Below are 20,625 nucleotides of genomic sequence, written 5' to 3' on the forward strand. Positions count from 1 at the left end.
GATCGGGATCTTAACTTACCATCAGCAAAACCAAAATCAAAATCAGTGGTCTAAACTTACAACTTGCTTCTGACTTCGAACGGCGACGTTAAGAGCTTTATTGGGCAAATGGCCAAATGGGATTGTTATTTATTTATTTATTTATTTATTCAAATCACGAAACGAGGTTCAAAAACCATGGTACATCTGGACTGTTGACGCGTTTGACTTGGACCCTTTTCTATTTGCATTTGGTTTTCGCTAGAATCTTTACAATTTTGAACCGCAAGAATAGCTTCTAATTATTGATCAAGTTGTAATCAAATAATGATGATTTATTGGTTGATGTATTCTATTTGCATTTGGTTTTGGCAAGAATCTTTGCAATTTTGAATCGCAAGAATAGCTTCTAATTTTTTTTTATGAAGTTGTAGTCAAACTTGAGACCCAAGGAAAAAAAAAATTGTGCCAAAAATGGAATGACGTAGAGGATACAGGAACCTTATATATATATATAAGAGAAAGTTTATGATACATGTGAGGTAATAAAAGTCGAATTTTATGGTAATAGCTCGATTCCATTTAATTTTAATTAATTAAAATATTTTCTTATAGGGCCTACCAAAATAGTTTTTTTGAAGTTTTAATAATTTTCTAGTACTTCCCATTCGAATCCAACATGCTCACTTTCTAGTAAACCCTTAAAAAATAATAATTTTTTTTAAAAAAAACTTTCCTCGTACAGGAGAAAACCATTGACTAGGATAAAATAACACTTACACCCCCCTAATTTATTGCCCTTCACAAAATCGCATTAGTGGAGCCCGGTAAAAAGATAATAGGACCTATGATACGAAAATGAATAAACTATTTGCAAAAGCGTAAATATCTAGGGCCTCAATTATCAATTTCTTATTCCCCAAACAAAATCTTTCCCTCGAAACCGCCCCTGGTTTCATGATACATAGATTCATAGCAGTAACATTCCGTTGCTTGCTCCCAGTCACAAACTCACTATAAAATCTCTCTGGCAAACGCCAATTTCATTCGTTCATCGAACACTTGTCACACTCTAGAAGTTCAAAAAAAAAAAAAAACATTTCTCAAAGACACTTTTCGGAAACACATTAACAAACGGACAATTCTTCGTCTCCGGCCCTTCAATCAATCATGGACACTAAAATTGGATCACTCGACACCTGCAAGCCCCCATGCAGCGACTTAGCCAGCCCGCCAAACGGTGCCGTTTCAACAATCCAATCCTCCGTTCCCGCTACTCCACTCGTCAACCCGTCCGAGTCGACCCTCGGCCGCCACCTCGCTCGCCGGCTCGTCCAAATCGGCGCCACCGACGTCTTCTCGGTCCCCGGCGACTTCAACTTGACGCTTCTCGACCACCTGATAGCCGAGCCCGGGCTCAACTTGATCGGTTGCTGTAACGAGCTGAATGCCGGATACGCTGCCGATGGGTACGCTCGCTCGCGTGGGGTCGGCGCCTGTGTCGTGACCTTCACCGTTGGTGGGCTTAGCGTGCTTAACGCTATCGCCGGTGCTTACAGTGAAAATCTGCCGTTGATTTGCATCGTTGGTGGCCCAAACTCCAATGATTACGGAACCAACAGGATCCTTCATCATACCATTGGCTTGCCTGATTTTAGCCAAGAACTCAGATGCTTTCAGACTGTCACCTGTTATCAGGTAACGATAGTAATAATTTATTTAAAAAAAAAGCTTTCTTTCTTTATTTTTATAACTTAATAACTGAAAAGTTTCCTTTTTTTTTGTTTTTAAAAAAAAGATCAAGCATTGATATTATTAATATATAAGCTTGACTGGTTTTTGATGATGGGTATGATATTTTTGATAGGCTGTGGTGAATAACTTGGAGGATGCACATGAGTTGATTGATACGGCAGTATCAACTGCTTTGAAAGAAAGCAAGCCTGTTTATATCAGCGTTGCTTGTAACTTGCCTGCGATTCCTCATCCTACTTTTAGCCGAGAGCCCGTTCCATTTTCGCTTTCTCCCAAGTAAGATTTTCAGCTCGTTCTCTTTATCATCAGGGATTTATTTGACTTACTTTCAGGTTTTTGACTGATTAGTGGCAATTTTTGTTTTGGCGGGGTAGGTTGAGTAATGAGATGGGCTTGGAGGCTGCAGTTGAGGCAGCAGCAGAGTTCTTGAACAAGGCGGTGAAACCAGTGTTGGTTGCTGGGCCCAAAATGAGAGTGGCCAAGGCTTGCAATGCTTTCGTTGAGCTTGCTGATGCTTGTGGCTACGCCGTTGCGGTGATGCCATCAGCGAAAGGGCTAGTACCAGAGCACCATCCCCATTTTATTGGAACTTATTGGGGTGCCGTGAGCACTGCTTTTTGTGCTGAAATTGTGGAATCTGCTGATGCTTATTTGTTTGCTGGACCTATATTTAATGACTATAGCTCGGTTGGGTACTCTCTTCTTCTCAAGAAGGAGAAGGCAGTCATTCTGCAGCCTGATCGTGTGGTGATTGCTAATGGACCGGCATTTGGTTGTGTTTTGATGAAGGATTTCCTCAAAGCACTTTCAAAGCGGCTCAAAAGCAACACTACTGCTTATGAGAATTACCACAGGATTTATGTTCCTGAGGGGCAACCTCCGAAGTGTGAACCCAAAGAGCCCTTGAGAGTGAATGTTCTGTTCCAACATATACAGAAGATGCTGTCTAGTGAAACTGCTGTGATTGCTGAGACAGGGGACTCTTGGTTTAACTGCCAGAAACTGAAATTGCCTAAGGGATGCGGGTGAGCATAAGAAAATCTGATTCTTCATGTTTGCTGGTTCTAAACCTTCTATAAAATTTACCAAATAATGAGAATTTGGTTTTGCAGGTATGAGTTCCAAATGCAATATGGATCAATTGGTTGGTCTGTTGGTGCTACTCTTGGATATGCACAGTCTGTGCCAGAGAAGCGTGTCATTGCTTGCATAGGTGATGGTAGCTTCCAGGTATGAGCCAGCGATATTCGTCTATGTTAATTATCTTTTATTTGGAAAACCAACCATGAAAGACACTGTTAAAATGATAATACGACACAAATAATCTGAATCTGATCTGTTTGTTTTACCTAAACGCTTCAAATTTCTTGCATAGTCAATGATATCCTGTAAAGCATTGGTCTTTTACGTCATCAGTGTTTTTATCTTTGTTGGTGACTGCCTCAGGTAACTGCACAAGATGTGTCAACAATGCTGCGATGTGGGCAGAAGACTATAATCTTCCTGATTAACAATGGTGGTTACACCATTGAAGTTGAGATCCATGATGGACCGTACAATGTGATCAAGAACTGGAACTACACCGGGTTGGTTGATGCAATCCACAATGGCGAAGGCAAGTGCTGGACAACCAAGGTCAGTTTTGCTTATTTATCTCATTTTTCTTTAACCCATCCTTTCTAGCATTGAGAAGTGCTCACCCTGAAGTTGTCCTTCGTATCTGTTGTTGCAGGTCTTCTGCGAGGAGGAGCTCATCGAAGCCATTGAGAACGCTACTGGACCCAAGAAGGATTGCTTGTGCTTCATTGAAGTACTTGTTCACAAGGATGATACAAGCAAAGAGCTTTTGGAATGGGGCTCCAGGGTCTCCGCTGCCAATAGCCGCCCACCAAATCCTCAGTAGATATGAGGCGGCTCATATTGCAAATTGCACTCTACTACCATTTATAGCCAAATTAAATGCGCGCATGTCTTTTCTGTGGTTACTTTACTAAGTTTTGGGTATTTTGAACTATTTGCTGGTTTCTAATGTAAATTCATTTTAAAATTTAATATCTACTAAATCCTCTCCATTGCTTCAATTTCACTAGTCATATTGATACATATAGATGCAATAATTGACACGTACGATAAGTACGGGAGCCACGACAGTGACATATTGAAATTTCCAAATGTTATAACTTTCATATTAGTTACATGAAAAAAAAAAATGATGTTTTAAGCCGAAGGGGTGGTAAGGTTATAAAATTATATATTTTGAGCCTCCGAATAAAAAATTAAGGGCATTTGATTCGAGAGACATGCTTTGAGCTTTGTCATCCATCCTCCTCCAAGAATATGACACCTGTTGCTCAATCTCAAAGTGTGGAGCAAGCTCTTCTTCAATTTTATTGTGTGGAGTTTGAATTTCAAAATTTTTGCACAATTTTTTTTATATTTTTACTAGTCCAACCAATATTTACTTTAGAGCTTGTTTTGAAAGAGTAGAACACGGTATTCTTCTTCCAGACGCGAAAAGCACAACACAAGTTGGATTATGCACGGTTCGTTGACTCAGGAGCTAGCTCAGGTCGTTGGTTCAAAGTTACGACATGTCGTCCAACAAAATACAAATTGAAACTACAAGTCGGTCGGCTGTACCAGACAACATGTCATGGACTTAAAAGCGATCCACTCACATTATCATCCATACAGCTTTGCTAGGATTCTAGTAATATTAGCAAGCATCTTAATCATCCGTAGACCAAGACCAAGAGACAAGTTACATCATTTATGAAGGAAGATGTGACCTGCATTTTAACAGTCATCTTTGGAGGCTTGGAAATCTATGGTTTATTTCTAAAGTTCAAAAGATTGGAATATCATGTTTCATGACATCTTGGATTGTGTCCATCCAAATTTTGTTTGCTTTCACCTGCTGTGCCCACACAATTCACCTCACGATAAATTTGCTACGCATAAACTATATCCATGAAGGGGCAAAATCCGAAAGTAATTTCTGAAGATTATACACAGATATCATTTAGTGCCCGAGTGCCTGGGGCAAGCAAAAATCTGCATCAACGGAGAACTATGTACAATAGATGTTTGACAAAACAGATCTACGGTTTGGCACTGTTTCTTGGAGCAAGCACGAGACGACCATTTTCAAGTAGGCTGCTAGGAAAGGGAGCTCGACAGCTGCTAATATGTGATTTCAACCTGGGTATGCTAGGATGTGCACTTCTACACCGGTGGCATCGCAACTCCATCGATAACAAACTATCATCATCTTTTAATGTTGCTTTGCCGTGATTAATGATTTCTTCAAGTACATCAACCGAATTGCAAAAAAATGCAGTATTGAAAGAGTTCCAGTGCTTCTTATTCTTAAGATGCTTGGAGTTAAAATCTTGGCTAATAACATGTAGGTGTAGTTGGCGCATAGATGGAGCCTGCAAGAAAAGAGTCCCAAATGATTTGCGGAAACCGACATTTTTCAAATTTCACCAAATCTGTCTATAGTGATCACTAAGCAGTTTTGCAGTAGTCCAGGTCATAATATAAACCTAAACAAAAACAAAGAAAAACAGAAAAGAAAAAGAAAATAAAAAAAAGGCTGCAGCAATGGAAAGGTACAACTAAACAGTACACAGAATTTCAGATCATCCAATACACTCATTATACCACACTTTTTCCTTAAAATCATTATTCTTACTTAAATACTGCAACCTATGGTATTCTGAGTGTTTAAACATATCACATCTCAAGTTCTGTTGGCAGCATCTAGTCTCTGATTTTTGGATTCTTCCAATTCTAAATGCATTTTACTCTAGTTTGGCCCCAGACCATGTAAAAGGCCTTATGGTATGAGATTCCTCAACTGATAGAAAAAGGAAAACAAAAAATAAAAATAAAAATGAGTAGTATTCTATACCGAATGATATCCAAGACGGAAGGCCAATGATGCATCTTCATGCAAGAACTTCTCAGCCCACTTCATACCCACAGTATGCATCGTTTGTAAAATTTGCAGATGTTCATTTCGTACATCTGCCAAGCGATCAAGACCATCGAATCGTGACAGCACCAAAATGTGTTTCTGAGCCTATAATAAGGAATGAAAACTCCACACACTTATTAATTGAGCTCAAGTAAATGCAAAGTAGGGTTCCTGGGGGAAGGTTGTCTGATGGATGTACCTTTGGATAAAGATCATTTAGTACAACAACATCATCTGATATCTCAAGCAGATCATCTTTATGCCTTTCAGGATGCATGGCCGTGCGATAAAGAACTTGAGCCCAAGAGCCCCAGGCCTTAGAAGTGCTTACACCAATCTTCTCATTGTCTGCATTTAAGTTTGCAGCCCTAGAAAGATTAATATCAGTTCCAACTTCATTTTGAGCTCCCTTACATTTCTTACTTCGTTCATATTCATGGCCACCATCTCTTTTAATTTTATCACCAGTCGAAATATAATTTCCATGGACATCCTCAGAGTGATCTTGTGAAACTGAAGGCTCTAACCGAATGTCTTCATTGCATCCCTTGGATAACTTCTCTTGGGACCTCACTATGGATAAAAAACCTTCAAAAAGTGAGGTGTAAGCCTTACGAAGAATTTCACAGCCTTTAACATAGTCACCATGAAGACAATTTGGTCTACGTGGGTTCATATTAGGTCCAAGAACATGTATAACATGGGTCACACCTTCCCTATCACACAAGGGAGAAGTTGAAGGGAGAGGAACAATAACAGAATTCCCAGGGTAAAGAGATTTAGCCCGTTCTGCAGTTGCAACCTCTAGAGCAGGCCCTGCAGCACTGAAAATTGCAGCATTCACACCTCCACCTCCAGGTTTTAGTCGCCTGCATAGGTGATTTGTCAGTTAATCTTCTTAATAAGAGAATAAAATTGCAATGACAGGTTTAAACCATTATCATTATTTTCCCAGATATAATGATGGTTCAACAGAGCAGAGTCAACATGTTGTCTCAATATCTAAAGAAATGAAGCAACCAGCTGATCTCTGATTGTTTCAAGACCACCAACAAATATCTGCCATTCCAGAGGCTAAACGGTGCAAGTAAAAGGAGGTCCCATGCATGGTTTCAATGGCAGGAGTTCCTCAAGAATTTCCCTAATAAAATATTTCCAGTGACACATTTAACACCTAACAGAACTCTCTGCATATTATAAAATCATACAAGCTTACCAGTTGGCAGCATTAGCTATTACATTGCAGCATAAACCTCCTCCTGTATAAAGTCGAGTAATATCTCCAACAAACGTGAAGAACTTTTTAGGGTTGATGTGTTTTTGTGCAGCTTTGGCCCTAACCAAAGACAAAATCTTTGATCCATGAGTCAAATCCACTAATACTAGCCTGGCATTTCCAAGCTTGTTTACGTATTCCTCAACTTTTTCAATGATTACATCAGAGGCCTTGTCATTATTGAATTGAAAATCTGATGTTGAAAGAGACGGAAATGCCAGAGTTGGAACATCACTTGAAGAACCATTCTGGTTGACAGAGGCCACCTCTGGGTTTTCAATTCGCTTTACCTCTTCCCCCGCAGCATCTGATAACAAAGAAGTAATTTCTTGTCCTTCAAGGCAGCTATTCTTTTCTTCAGTAATTTGAGGAGGCACAGGATCCTGAGTGCTGCTTGCATTAGACCCTGTATTAGAAGGAGCATCTACTTTCTTCAAGAATTTCATTATACCAAGTTGAATTTTGGCATCTGGATTCTTCTGGCCAAAAGAACCATGTGGGAGGGTATCTAATGGACCAAGTCCACTGTACGTATCAAGTGCAGCTTGAACATCATTCTCATTCTGGCATAACGTAATTCGAGAGAACCCTTCACTCAGCTTAGGCAATTCTTTCTTTTGAAGCATTCTGTTCACCACTGCTGCAGCTTTTCCACCTTGCAATTTCCCTTCATGCTCAATACGTTTAACAGATCGAGATATACAAAGCTTGGCTGGAAGATCAAGCACCACAGCATGCACATCTACTTCTGGGCCTCCAAGCTTAACAAAATCTGTGCGCTGTTCTCTCTCTAGGTTGCACCTGTCTATAAATACACTTTTTCCCTCCTTCAATGCACTTGATGCACTCGTCAGGCACTGAACCTTTGTTCCAGATTTTCCTTTATTAATAGTGTCCTACAGTAACAAATGAAATAGAATATGCCAAACCACTGAGAAATTTTTTTGATACTCAAAGGCTTACTGTTTATGCAGTAAACTTAGCAAGTTTAGCATGAGTTTACGCCATTTCTTTCCGAAAGCTAAATCATTAAATGAAACGAAAGAAATTCTATTATTAATACAACCACTTCCATAGGAATACATTCGGAATTGAGGTGTTGCGTCTTTAACCAACAGTAGCTATAAAATGAAATACAAGCTATCATATATAAGCTGGTGGGTAATTAATAAATGTAAGCTACTATCATATATAAGCCGGTGGGTAATTAATAAATGTAAGCTACCAAGTGAGAGTGTAAGCATAAGTACAAGTACTATAGCTACAAATACACCTAAAACAATGTGACTTTCGAAAATGCAATGAAGAAAACAACGTCCAACTCCCATTATTTTGTAATAAAATAACACTCACAACACAAATTTCACCAGTTTCTGAGATGAAATTCAGTAAAGCATTTCATCAAACATGAGCGACGGAGATCATTTAAGTGAAAAAAAAAAAACGACGGGGAAAAAGAACAAGAAACCTGGCAAATACGTGCCCAGGGTCGGGCAGAAGAACGCATGACGTGCTCACAGAACGTTGACTTGCCGCTGCCGGGCGCACCCACCATTATCACCAGGATTTGCTTCCACTTCTTTTCTTCGTCTTTAAAATCAAGCAAACAGCGTAGACATTTGAAACGTTATTAAAGAGCAATTATCAAATTAATTAGACTCGATAATCATCAGATAGGTCTATATATATATATAGATGCACACACACCTTTGGCTTTGCAAGTATCGTCAATTTCCATATCCATTTTTTGTCTGAGATTCGGAGCTCTTACAAGGCTCTATGACTCGGGAAATATGCCGGAGGGTTTTTTTTTTTTTTTCTGCAAGCCGGTGCTTGGGTGTGTATATAAATAAATGGACTTCGGCCCAAAGATTTTAATTGAGTGCTTGTCTGTCTTGGGGAACATTAATAGTAAACTAAAACTCTCCCTTCTATGGGAAGATACTAATAACAATGTCCTTGACATTTGTACTATTAGCGAATGCTAGCTCTATTCTGTCCCCAAAATTCAAGGTAACAAGGTGCTGAACCTTTTTCCTTCTTTTTATTCTGTGGAAACACTCGGCTAGAGCCGCTGCCCTTACAAAACATGGTGAGGAATTAATTCTTTTCTTAATTATATAAATTAATTAAGTAAAATAAATCTTTTCTCTTTTGAAATATGAATAGAGTAAATATATAAAAGATTTAAAGTAAAACTAATCCAAATAATTGGTCAGCTTGTAAATGTATCACTGTCAGTCTCATGTAATAATTTGAACAATTTTTTTATGTAATTCAAAAAAAAAATTCATTGCAGTGCCAATTCAAATTTTATTGCAACTCTTCATCAATTCACTGATGCAATTGACATGATTTAACAATCTGCTAGAAATCCGTTAATAATCTTCAGAGAGTAGTGGCAACAATGAAAGTAATAACGAAAAACGTCAAGATTGTTGATCACCCCTGCCGCAGTTTGCAATACCCCCCTATTTCAGGTAGAAATTTGTCTGTTACAGTAATTTTTCTCCTGAAATGATTTCCTTTGATTCTTAAAAGACAGATTCAGGTTGAGTATACCAATGAAATTGAGCCCCTTCATTGCAGACCTTTGCAGATTTGCAGCATCATCACCGACTCCCAACTTGCACCATTGAATGCTTATCTACTGATACAGGAGCTCATTCAGTACTGAATGAATGTCGGAACATACAAATTCCAGAGCACAAAAACAAAGTTCAAAGCAAGAAATCACCCCAAAGGATTTCTTCACGGGGAGAAATGCCTGAACTTTCATTATGATACAACTGCCTGGTTTACTTCATGTTTAAACAAATATCATAATCAATCATTTCAACAGTGCAATTTTTATAAGGGCACCCACAACTCAACACCAATCGATGGACTAAAATGACAGGGAAACCTACCAAACACTGTTTCTCATCTTCCGGTCCAGAGTTGGACCTTGGCATTTCATTTGAGTGGACAACAAATCTGATTTGTCCAGAGGCTCACTCATTATTCCAGCCAAATGCAGTAAGCATGGCCGCACAAAGGAAGTTCACCCATCATCTTGTGGGGTTGAATGAATTTTCTCACAGCAAAACATATGATATAGATCCAACACTAAACTTGCTGGAAATAGCTTTGGCTCTATCAACACATTCAAAAATAAGGTCTACAAGGGGACTAGGATATGGAAACTCAAGCAGAATAGCTTTCAACAGGGCAATTGTAGAACCATCATTCCACAAAATTAGGCTAAAGACTGATGACCTGCAAGGTAATATAACAACTCCTGATCCATTGGTTAACAAAACAAAACCTTGAAATCTAGCGATGCAACAAAGTAGTTGCACAATCAAACCAAGTACCAAGGTCCCTCATCCCTACAAGAAATTTGCAACATTCAATGAAACCAAATTTATTCACATTTGGTTGCATGATACTTTATCAAGAAGATTTGGGAGTTCATATATATCTATCCTTTAAGTTTTAAGGCTATTGAGAACTAACTATTTGGTCAATTTCCCAATTCACTTCAAATTCAAAGACAAATAACATTAAAAGTAACTGTAATCCAACATAGGAATCATATCTCACATAAAAGTAAAACCAGATGATTCCAAAAACAAGCAAATGGAGGGAAGTATCTAGAAAGTAGAAACTAACCGGACCATCTGAGCACTTTGGATTTTTTAATAGCTCCCGAAATACATAAAAGATGGATAAATCAACATATTCAGCTTCCATTAGAAGTAAATAAAAGACAGTAATAGCCACAGTAAATCATAAGGAGTTGCGCAGTATAAAAAAATAATCACAGTCAAACGAAAAATAGATCCAAAACTAATAATATCCATTAGATTAAAATCTATGAAAGTCATCAAAACATTTCAGAATACACTGTCTGATTCAACTGACTCAAAAACAAAAAAACGCACGACATTAGACTTCAACAAGATCGACAAAATGTGAAAACCTCTGAAGAGAGAGAAAGAGGAAGGGAGGTGTCTTATTCTTCTTCTACTTAGATCTCTGTCTCATCTTTCGGCGCTTTCTCTTCAATCTCCTCATGCGCTTCTTCTTCCACTGAAATAATAATTATTCATCAAGATAATTAAATTAAAAAAGAAATTGAAACTAACGGAGAAACTAAAATGAATGGCTTCGTTAAGATAACAATAATTTAAGAGGTTACCTTGGCTCTCATGGTGACTGGCTTGCAAAGACTAACAGATTCTCTCTCGGTGGCCTTCGAAAGCCTAGGTAAAACGGAAGAAAATGTGTTGGGTTTGCATTTATTTATACTTAAACCCTAGCAAGAAAGGGGAATGAACCGGGCCGATATGCTTTCCTTTCAGGCCGGAAGCTCCGGTTCATCATTTTTTCCCCTCAGTTTTCGTTAGTTTTTATGGACGACTTGTCTTCTAAATAGAAAACACCAATGACAAGTCACTCTTTAATTCTAGTTATAAACGACACAGTGATTTATGAATTTTCTTTTATTTATTTATTTTTCCACTTTTCAACATCAATCCTTTGAATATCACCCATAATTTTCCATGTGACATTTGTTTTTTTATTTTAAATATGAATAGAACTAAAAATCAGAATCTGAATGGTATGTTTATTATTATTATTTTTTTATCGAAATAGCTCAAAAGATATATTAAGTTGTTTTTTTACATAAAAAAATTGAAAATTAGTATTTCTACACTTATATCCTTAAAAATTATAAACATTAAACAAAGTAAATGTCACAAAGAACTTAAATAAAATAATAAATTATATAACATAGATTATGCTTAATTGAATATAATTTTTTATATTCTAAATTAGTATATGTTAATCAATTTTATTTTTCTTCATGATGTTTTTATATGAAAAATATTTATGAAAAGATTATAATAAATAAATAGTATTAATTTGAAGAAGATAAAAATATAAAAATAATAATAGTTCACTATTATATTTTCACAAAACACAAATTATAAAATGGATAATAACGCTAATTATTAAATTTTATTTAGACTACAGGAACATAATAATATAAAATAATATGCAACGCCATACTTACCAGCTGCATAGTCAAGTAGTATTTGAAGCTACAGTTATTGCTCAATTTAATCACAAACGTCTTTTTAATCACATGTTTAATAGCTTTGCCGTATCCACTCATTTATGCAGTAATTGGCTAATTGCTGGTCACTCGATACAAGATTCACCTAAGATTTTTCTTCGATACTTTCCCAACAATTATACAGCCATTGCAAGTACTATCGCTATCTCCAAGATTCAAATGTGAATTCTACTCTTATCATGGCTTTTCTTGATGTCTTCTTTAGGCTACTTCTTTGCCATCAATATAGCTTTTGTCTCTGGCCAATGTCAAAGCGATCAGCAAACATTGTTACTGCAATTGAAGAGCAGCCTCACATTCGATCCCTCTTCATCTGTAAAACTGATGCAGTGGCGTCAAAGCACTGATTGTTGTGATTGGAGCGGTGTAGATTGTGATGAGGCTGGTCATGTTATTGGTCTTGACTTAAGCACGGAATCGATCTCCGGCGGTATTGAGAACGCAGCTATTCTTTTCAGTCTCCATTATCTGCGGAGCCTAAACTTGGCTCGCACTAGCTTCAATGGAACACAAATCTCATCCAAGTTGGCCAACATCTCAAGTTTGACTTATCTGAATCTTTCTGATGCTGGCTTTGCTGGGCAGATTCCAGTTCAGATTTCACGCATGGCAAGGTTGGTTGCTCTTGATTTTTCATTTAACCAATTCTCTGGTTCGATCTCATCTATTCGCTGGGAACATCTTTTGAATCTTGTTTGTGCTGTCTTAAGCGATAATTCCCTTGATGGAAGTATCCCCCGGTCAATGTTTGAATTTCCGATGTTACAGCAGCTTCAACTTGCCAACAACCAATTTGGCGGCTCAATTCCTAGATTTTCAAATGCATCCTCCTCTGCACTAGACACCCAGATTAAGAGGGTCTATTCCTGTCTCGGTCTTCGAACTCAAAAACTTACTCCCCTTTTGCTTTCTTCAAACAACCTCAATGGCACTGTGCAGCTGGATAAGATTCTCAGTCTTGGCAACCTTGCAAAACTTGATCTTTCATACAATAGCTTGGCAGTGGATGAAAGCAGCAGAAATTATTCATTCTCTCCAATGCTGGAGCTTTTGAATTTGGCTTCTTGCAAACTGAGGGAGATTCCTAATCTGAAGAACCAATCGCAACTGCAATATTTATACCTTTCAGAAAACCAAATTTCCAGGGAAATCCCTAATTGGATTTGGCGAGTAAGTGTTGTCGGTCTTCACTGTCTTAATCTTTCACACAATTTCCTGGTGGGTTTCCAGGCACCTTACTCAATCCCTGCACTTCGCTTCATAGACCTAATTTCCAACCAGCTCCGAGGAAATATTCATCAACTACCTAACAATCCTATTTATATAGATTTCTCTAACAATAATTTTACTTCTTCCATCCCAGCTGACACTGGTAATTTCATGCCTAGATTAAGATACTTTTGCGCTGCTAACAATGGTCTCACAGGAATCATCCCTGCATCTTTATGCAATGCTACAACTCTTTCACTTCTTGACTTGTCAAACAACAGTTTTATGAAGAAGAGTGACACTCTATTTGTTTTAAATTTACAGAGTAACAACCTCAATGAGTCAATGGCACACTTCCTGACACGTTTCCTAGAAATTGTTTGCTACAAACTCTGGATCTCAATGGAAATCGACCACAAGGAACGGTCCCAAAATCCATTGCCAAATGCAAAATGCTGGAGGTTTTAAACCTTGGGAACAACCAGTTTAGTGACAAATTCCCATGCTCGTTATATGATGCCCCTAGTTTGCATGCGTTGGGATTATATGCTCTTTAAAACATATTAATTTATTTATTTTCTGATTAATAAAATATTTGAAATATTTTTAATTGCATAAATATTTTGAATAAGGTCCGTTTAATCATATTATATGTATTTATCTGATCACCATATAGATTTACAGAACACATAAATATAAATTATTTTATAATTAAATAAATTAAGTTCGCAGTTGATAAATAGAGTTGGACGCTCTATTTATGTTTACACTATAATAAATTCATTGAATGATTTGTCTTAATCATATATGAATTTATTAATGTAGCATAACTACATTGAACAAGATCACATATGAGATTTAATTAACTTTGTAATAACTGTCAGACTTATTAAATCTTATAAGCATTGATTTTACTGTGATCTTAATCTTGAGTTAGTTATGATTTTATGATTGTAATTGTTATTTTATTTGAGTTATTAATGGGCACAACACACACTTGTAGTCAAAATTACACGGTATCTTGGTGAGAACAATTATGAGTATTAGAATTATAGATTAACAATATAGAATTTGTACAACACATCTTTTGATATGTTTTCGGCATTTGATCATAGAATTCTCTGCCTAGAGTGTGTCAACATATTTAGTATGTTGAAAATGATTATTAGAGAAAACCAGTAAGTATTAAGGAACAAGATGTAATTAAATTGATTGGACATTTGAGATATCGATTTAATTAACAATGTGGTATGAATGATTATGTAGTAAAGAAATCAATGTGGCATAGGTCGAATTATTATTCTGAGTACACTATCTTAGATAGCATACAATTATGGAGGTCAATTCTAATCTTTTAGTGAAGTAGATTTGGAATTAAATAATTGGGCTAGTTTAATTACAGGTCTAATTATTGTAGCCACTATTGTATGTACCCATATGATCCTCGGGTTAGCTCATTTAATTGATTGCGCTGCTACTGGATTAAAAAGCAAGATAACTAGCTATTTTGGTTAAAAGCCTAAATATATTATTTAGTGAGAAGCTCCACATAATGTACTTGTGTCTAAGAGGTCTTGTGTTATTTTACAAGGTGGACCCCTTTGACAAGAAGAAGTAATGTTACTTTTAATTTTATTATTTTTAATTTAAATCAAATTTGATTTAATAAAATTAAAAATATAAAAATATGGAGTCTAGGGTTTTCACTAAGATAGAGATATAAAATGAATTATTTTCTCCCAAAAAGAAGAGTGAGCCATATTATACATATCAGAGAAAAAGTTTTTTTCTCTCTAAATTTTAAAAGAAATATTTTCTCCTGCTAATTGCTTTTAGTGGTGATAAAGATGCCTATACGTCAAGTGCAGATCAATCTTGAGCCATAACTTGGAAGATTATTGGTGGCGGATCGTGATCTAACAAGATTAGTGGTAATGGATTGTGATTTAATAAGAGTGGTGGTGACGGATTGTGATTTAATGAGAATGGTGGCGATAGATCGTGATTTGGGAGCCCAGATTATTTCAGCGAAAAAGTAAAGTCGGATTGTCAAGATATGATTTTATAGATTATGAATTTATATATATTATATGAGATTGATTCTAAAAGTTTTTATAAAAATTAAAAAAAAAAACTAATTTTCCTCTAACAGCATGTTCTAGCTTTACGGTCCAACAACTTTTTAGGATGCATCAGTTGCCCAAAAAATAATGTCTCCTGGCCGATGCTTCAGATTATCGACCTGGCTTCGAACAAATTTAGTGGAAGAATATAAAAAAAGAATGGTTACTAAACTTGGAGGCGATAATGGGTGATGAAGGCAAATCCCAAGCAGAGCTAAAATTATCGACCTACGATATGAGTTAAAAGAAAACAAGTACTACCAAGTTACAGTTACAGTTACAGTTACAATTAAAGGTCTAGACATCAAGCTACAGAAGATCCTAAATATATTCACCTCCATTGACTTTTCAACCAACAATTTTAAAGGGCCGATACTAGAAGATGTAGGACTACTCAAATCACTCTATGGTTTGAACTTGTCGCATAATGCTCTGACAGGCTCCATCCCATCATCTTTTGGGAACTTGAAACGGCTGGAGTCCCTAGATCTCTCAATGAACAACCTGAGCAGGGCAATCCCTTCACAGCTTGCAAGTTTATATTTTCTTTCTTACCTGAATCTCTCATATAATCAATTGGAGGGAAGGTTCCAATAGGTACTCAAATGTAATAATTTTTACCAACTGCTTTTGAAGGTAACCAAGGATTATGCGAACCCCCCTTTGATGAATAATTGCCAGACAAATTCCAGCAAGTTGGCATCATCAGCACCACCTGCTTCAAGAGATGAAATGGATTGGTTTTTCATAATCATGGCAACTTGATTTGCGATAGGATTTAGAACAGTTGTTGCACCCCTAATGTTTTCTAGGAATGTAAACAGATGGTATAACAACATCATCAACAGATTTCTAAACCGGCGGTTCTGCGTGTGAAGTTATTTATATCATCTAGAAAAATCATGGAGCTTCATATTTTCGATATGAATTTGTTGTTGGAGATTTTCCTTTTTTTTGTCATATAACTATTATTTTGACAATCTTTACCTCTAAATCGAACACTTCAAGCTACATAAATACAAGCAATTAATTATAGATAGACTTGCACTTAAAATGAGACAAATGACTATCGCTACAACTATAAATTAATTCGGTATGGGTGGACTGTTACATAGACAGAAGGATGGTAAGTGGTTTAGATAATATGAGCAATTGAGCATCATATATATTTTCTCCTTTTCTTTAAGATAGCATCACATGTTGAACTCAAAATTTTTGCTTTTCCGTAATAATTGAATATACAATGAGGTGCAAATTAGAGGGTACGAAATTTTAGTGGTTGTTAAAAGATGTTCATCATTTAATCATTTGAAGAATTGGGAATCGTATTCCATTTTACAAGTTTGATCAGTAGAAATGAGAATTTAGAAGACGATAATTATTTTTATAAGATATGAGCCCAATCAAGACTTGAAAGAACTTCTGTGTCTTCACATAAGTGATTTTATTATTAAGGAAAATTATCAATCATATACCTTAAGTTTACCATATATATTATCAAAAATCCTATACAATTTTGAATTTCTTTGATTTTTTCACCTTAAGTTGGCAATTTATATCAACTGACCACCAAAAAATTAATTATCATTCATAAATAATGACATTATAAGGGTAATTTAGACATTAAATATGTTTAATATTGAAAAATTATTAGTCATTCGCCACAAGTTTACCTTGTTATTAAAAATATTATAAAAGTTTGAATTTGTTTAATTTTCCACCCTATGTTTTCTATTTATATCAATCGTCCGCCAAAACATCAAATTGATCCACAAAGTACCCTAAGCGCCAATTCATAAACAACCAATCAATCAAATCCTTAAATTCAATTTCATAAACACCTAATCAAACCCAATTTACAGTGTCATAGCGACTACCACCATTGATCGCCACTGTCGTTGCTACTTCGTCCGGCCTCATGGATAGTTGCAATCACTACAACACTCTTCAATGGTCGGTCTTCATAGCCCAATGCAAATTTTTGTGAATTATCGCAAATAGTTGAAGAATTCAGTGATTAAGGATTTGATACAGTTTTAATGTTGATTTTTTTAACTCTATAAATTAATAAAGAGAGAAGATATGGAAAAAGATTGTTAGATATATTTTATTTTATTTTTTCTTGATGAAGGATTTGATGACAATTATATTTAGGGATCAAAATCATTGGTGGATTGTGTTTTGGAACAAAGAGTGCTGGCTTGCTTGATTTTGATATTTTATTTTTGTTTTTCTTTTTTAATTTAATTTTATTATTTATGGTGCAAAGTGGAAATGCCCTTGAATTCAAGAGTAAAATGGTCATTTTATTTAGATTTTGTAAAATATTCTAACAGTATTAATATTTTGTAGAATGTTGACACAAATTACATACTTAATGTGGAAAATTGAATAAATTCAAATTTTTGCATTATTTTTTATAGTAGGATAAATTTAAGATGGATGATTGATAATTTTCCTTGAATTCAAATGTAAAGTGGTCATCTATATAGATTTCATTAAAAATTCCAACAACAGTAACATTTGGTGGATAGTAAAAAATGAAACAAATTTTAATTTTTATAGTATTTTTTATAATATGATAGCTTAAAGTATATTATTGATAATTTTCCTATTGTTAATAAATTCGGCTACCTTAATGACGACAAAGTCTATGAGCTAGTGTAGTTTTTTTTACAAAAGATATTTAACCAAAGGGAGCCCTAACTTAAGTGTTTGCCTTAGCGAAAACTCTCAATTTTCTTCTGCCATAAAGTCCTTTCAAGTCTTACTGTTGTGGACTAGTGTTGCCTTCTTCTTTACACCAGTGACCAGCATATTAAAAGATTCTTTTTTGCTGGTGGTCAATAAAGTTTTTTTTTACAGGGAAATAATTGCACATAAGAGAGGCTCACACGCTGTTCGTGTGTGTGGGTGTAAGTTACATGAAATGTAACTTAGTGTTTGTCTTAACAAAAACTCTCAATTTTCTTCTGCCATAAAGTCCTTCCAAGTCTTTCTGCTGTCGACTAGTGTTGCCTTCTTCTTTACGCTGGTGACCGGCATATTATAAGATTCTTTTTTGCTAGTGGTCAATAAAGTTTTTTTATAGGGAAATAATTGCACGTAAGAGGGGCTCACACGTTGTTCATGTGTGTGGGTGTAAGTTATATGAAATATAACTTAGGTGGCGTTTGTTTTTTAACTTAATGACTTAAAGTGACTTAACTTAATTAATTAAGTTAATTAGAGGTGTTTGTTTTTATAACTTAATGAGGCTTTTTAAATAATTTTGACTTAATAAAATAAGCTAATTTTTTTAGCTTTTTACTTAATGGAGAAATCTGAATTAAGTCAATTACTTGCTAATGTCAAAAATATCCCTGTTTTATAATTTATTTGTTATGTCTATCCCAAAACTCACCCATAGATATTTACCCCACATAAAAATATTCATGTTTTTTTTCTTATATTATATATGATAAAATTTGAAATTTATGGTATTTTATATATTAAAATTCTAAAATAATTATGTATTCACTTGAATATAGTTTTGCTTATAAATGTTAAAATATTGTGGTATTTAATATATTATTTATTTGACATTCAAATTTAATAAGGATACAAATGTAAAAGTACATATTTTTAGCTTTTTAAGTTGAAAAAAACAACAACTTAATACTTATTTTTCGAGATTCAGACGAAAAAATAAACATATTATTCAGATTCAGACATTCAGACCTATTCAGAATTTAGACTAATTCAGGTCTATTCAGATTTCAGATAAAAAAACAAACGCCACCTTAGTGTTTGCCTTAACAAAAACTCTCAATTTTCTTCTGCCATAAAGTCCTTCCAAGTCTTGCTGCTGTTGACTAGTGTTGCCTTCTTTATGCTGGTGATTAGCATATTATAAGATTCTTTTTTGGCGGTGGTCAATAAAGTTTTTTTTACGGGGAAATAATTGCACGTAGGACAGGAATTTAACAAAGCAAAATTTAATTTCGACTATCCATATTTTGAAGATAATTAATTAGGAGAAAAATGAAATTAACCCTTTAAGATAACTCTATATTCGGACGAGATTAATAATTTTATTCGATTACACCGCTGTCGATTTGAATTAAGAGCATGCTCTTTTATCTGAGGTCACCGACCCCCCTACATCTTCTTTGTTTGAATAATGAGTTCGGATTAATCAATAGATTGATGCCAATTGATGGCAATTAGCGACGACAAGCGGAGTACCGACTCCCCGCCGATATAAATTTGTTCTTTGATGCCAAAATTTGACATAAACAGCAAGACAACGCTCAATCTAAACGGCAAAAGCAGTAACTGCAAGTAAAACGATGCTGGCTTCACTCGAGATCGTTAACATCTATCCAATACTGAATCATGATTTACAGTTTTAAGGAAGAATTTGCAAAGGGATGATCTGATTTCTCTCGGTGGATGATAGAACCCAAGCTTAATTAAACAACTATTTTTTTCTTTTTCCTTTTTAAGAATTAGTTTATTACAAATCTAAGCTAAGTTGTCTTGCAATGAAATGACTTGACAAGGTGAGCTAACTCGGAAAACCCAAGTGATCCGAAGTCCAAACCGTATAATTACTAATTTACTACTGTGGAATTGTATAGTTGAAAGAGGCTCCTCTTCCGCTGATTCATCCTTTGAACATAAATTTTTCAGTATCTAAAATAAGAAAAGCTCAGACAAGATGTAAGATATGACCTTTGTATCTTTTTGGGTTATAATTTCAGTTGTATGTATTTTTTTTATTTTTTTCAATTGCTAAAATTTTATTCTATTAATAATTCAATTTTCCCTTTTTCAATAATTTCGTCCTTTTTCAGTGTATAAAATAGGTAAAACACTCATTGTAAGACTATTGATTGTAATCATACACTTAGCAGAATGAAAAACATGCGTCTACTAATAATTAGTTGCAGTTTACTTTGATTGCCCTCATCAGCTGACCATCCTATTCCCTGGAATTCCTCAATTCTCTTCTTTTTTCTTCTACCTTGCAATTTCTAGGTCATACAGTGCCAATTTGAAATAATATTCGTATATTACAAGTAGGGCTGGTAAAATGGGTAATCGAGTCATGTTCGTGTCGTGTCAAATTTAGGTCAACCCAAACCCGACCCATTTAATAATCGTGTTAAAATATTGAGACCCAATTTCTAGG

General features: G+C 35.4%; 3 protein-coding genes across 6 annotated transcripts; 2 read left to right on the forward strand and 1 right to left on the reverse strand.

The window, feature by feature from the left end:
• The first annotated feature begins 988 nt into the window (after positions 1–988).
• On the forward strand, positions 989–3,815 carry LOC102618817 (pyruvate decarboxylase 2). Its single transcript, XM_006481013.4, has 6 exons — positions 989–1,677; positions 1,847–2,010; positions 2,109–2,759; positions 2,847–2,964; positions 3,181–3,369; positions 3,467–3,815. The coding sequence occupies exons 1-6, from the start codon at positions 1,150–1,152 to the stop codon at positions 3,635–3,637; spliced, it is 1,821 nt and encodes a 606-aa protein (XP_006481076.1). The 5' UTR covers positions 989–1,149; the 3' UTR covers positions 3,638–3,815.
• An 856-nt stretch (positions 3,816–4,671) lies between these two features.
• LOC102619121 (transcription factor bHLH140) lies at positions 4,672–8,879 on the reverse strand. 4 transcript variants are annotated; one of them, XM_006481014.4, is made up of 6 exons: positions 8,700–8,871; positions 8,461–8,582; positions 6,933–7,888; positions 5,916–6,585; positions 5,651–5,821; positions 4,672–5,168 (listed from the first exon to the last, which is right to left on the reverse strand). In XM_006481014.4, the coding sequence occupies exons 1-6, from the start codon at positions 8,734–8,736 to the stop codon at positions 4,836–4,838; spliced, it is 2,289 nt and encodes a 762-aa protein (XP_006481077.1). In that variant the 5' UTR covers positions 8,737–8,871; the 3' UTR covers positions 4,672–4,835. The 4 variants fall into 4 exon arrangements, 2 of the variants coding, with proteins under 2 accessions (XP_006481077.1, XP_024956025.1); XR_370980.4 differs by having other exon boundaries at positions 5,019–5,168; positions 5,651–5,766; positions 8,700–8,875; XR_003066082.2 differs by having other exon boundaries at positions 5,134–5,282; positions 5,651–5,766; positions 8,700–8,877.
• Positions 8,880–9,884: 1,005 nt separating this feature from the next.
• Positions 9,885–13,794, forward strand: LOC107177457 (receptor-like protein 47). The gene is made up of 2 exons (XM_025100092.2): positions 9,885–10,257; positions 12,323–13,794. The coding sequence occupies exons 1-2, from the start codon at positions 9,885–9,887 to the stop codon at positions 13,792–13,794; spliced, it is 1,845 nt and encodes a 614-aa protein (XP_024955860.2).
• Positions 13,795–20,625: the final 6,831 nt, after the last annotated feature.

This window comes from Citrus sinensis, chromosome 6, assembly GCF_022201045.2.
Source record: "Citrus sinensis cultivar Valencia sweet orange chromosome 6, DVS_A1.0, whole genome shotgun sequence".
Classification (NCBI taxonomy): Eukaryota; Viridiplantae; Streptophyta; class Magnoliopsida; order Sapindales; family Rutaceae; genus Citrus; species Citrus sinensis.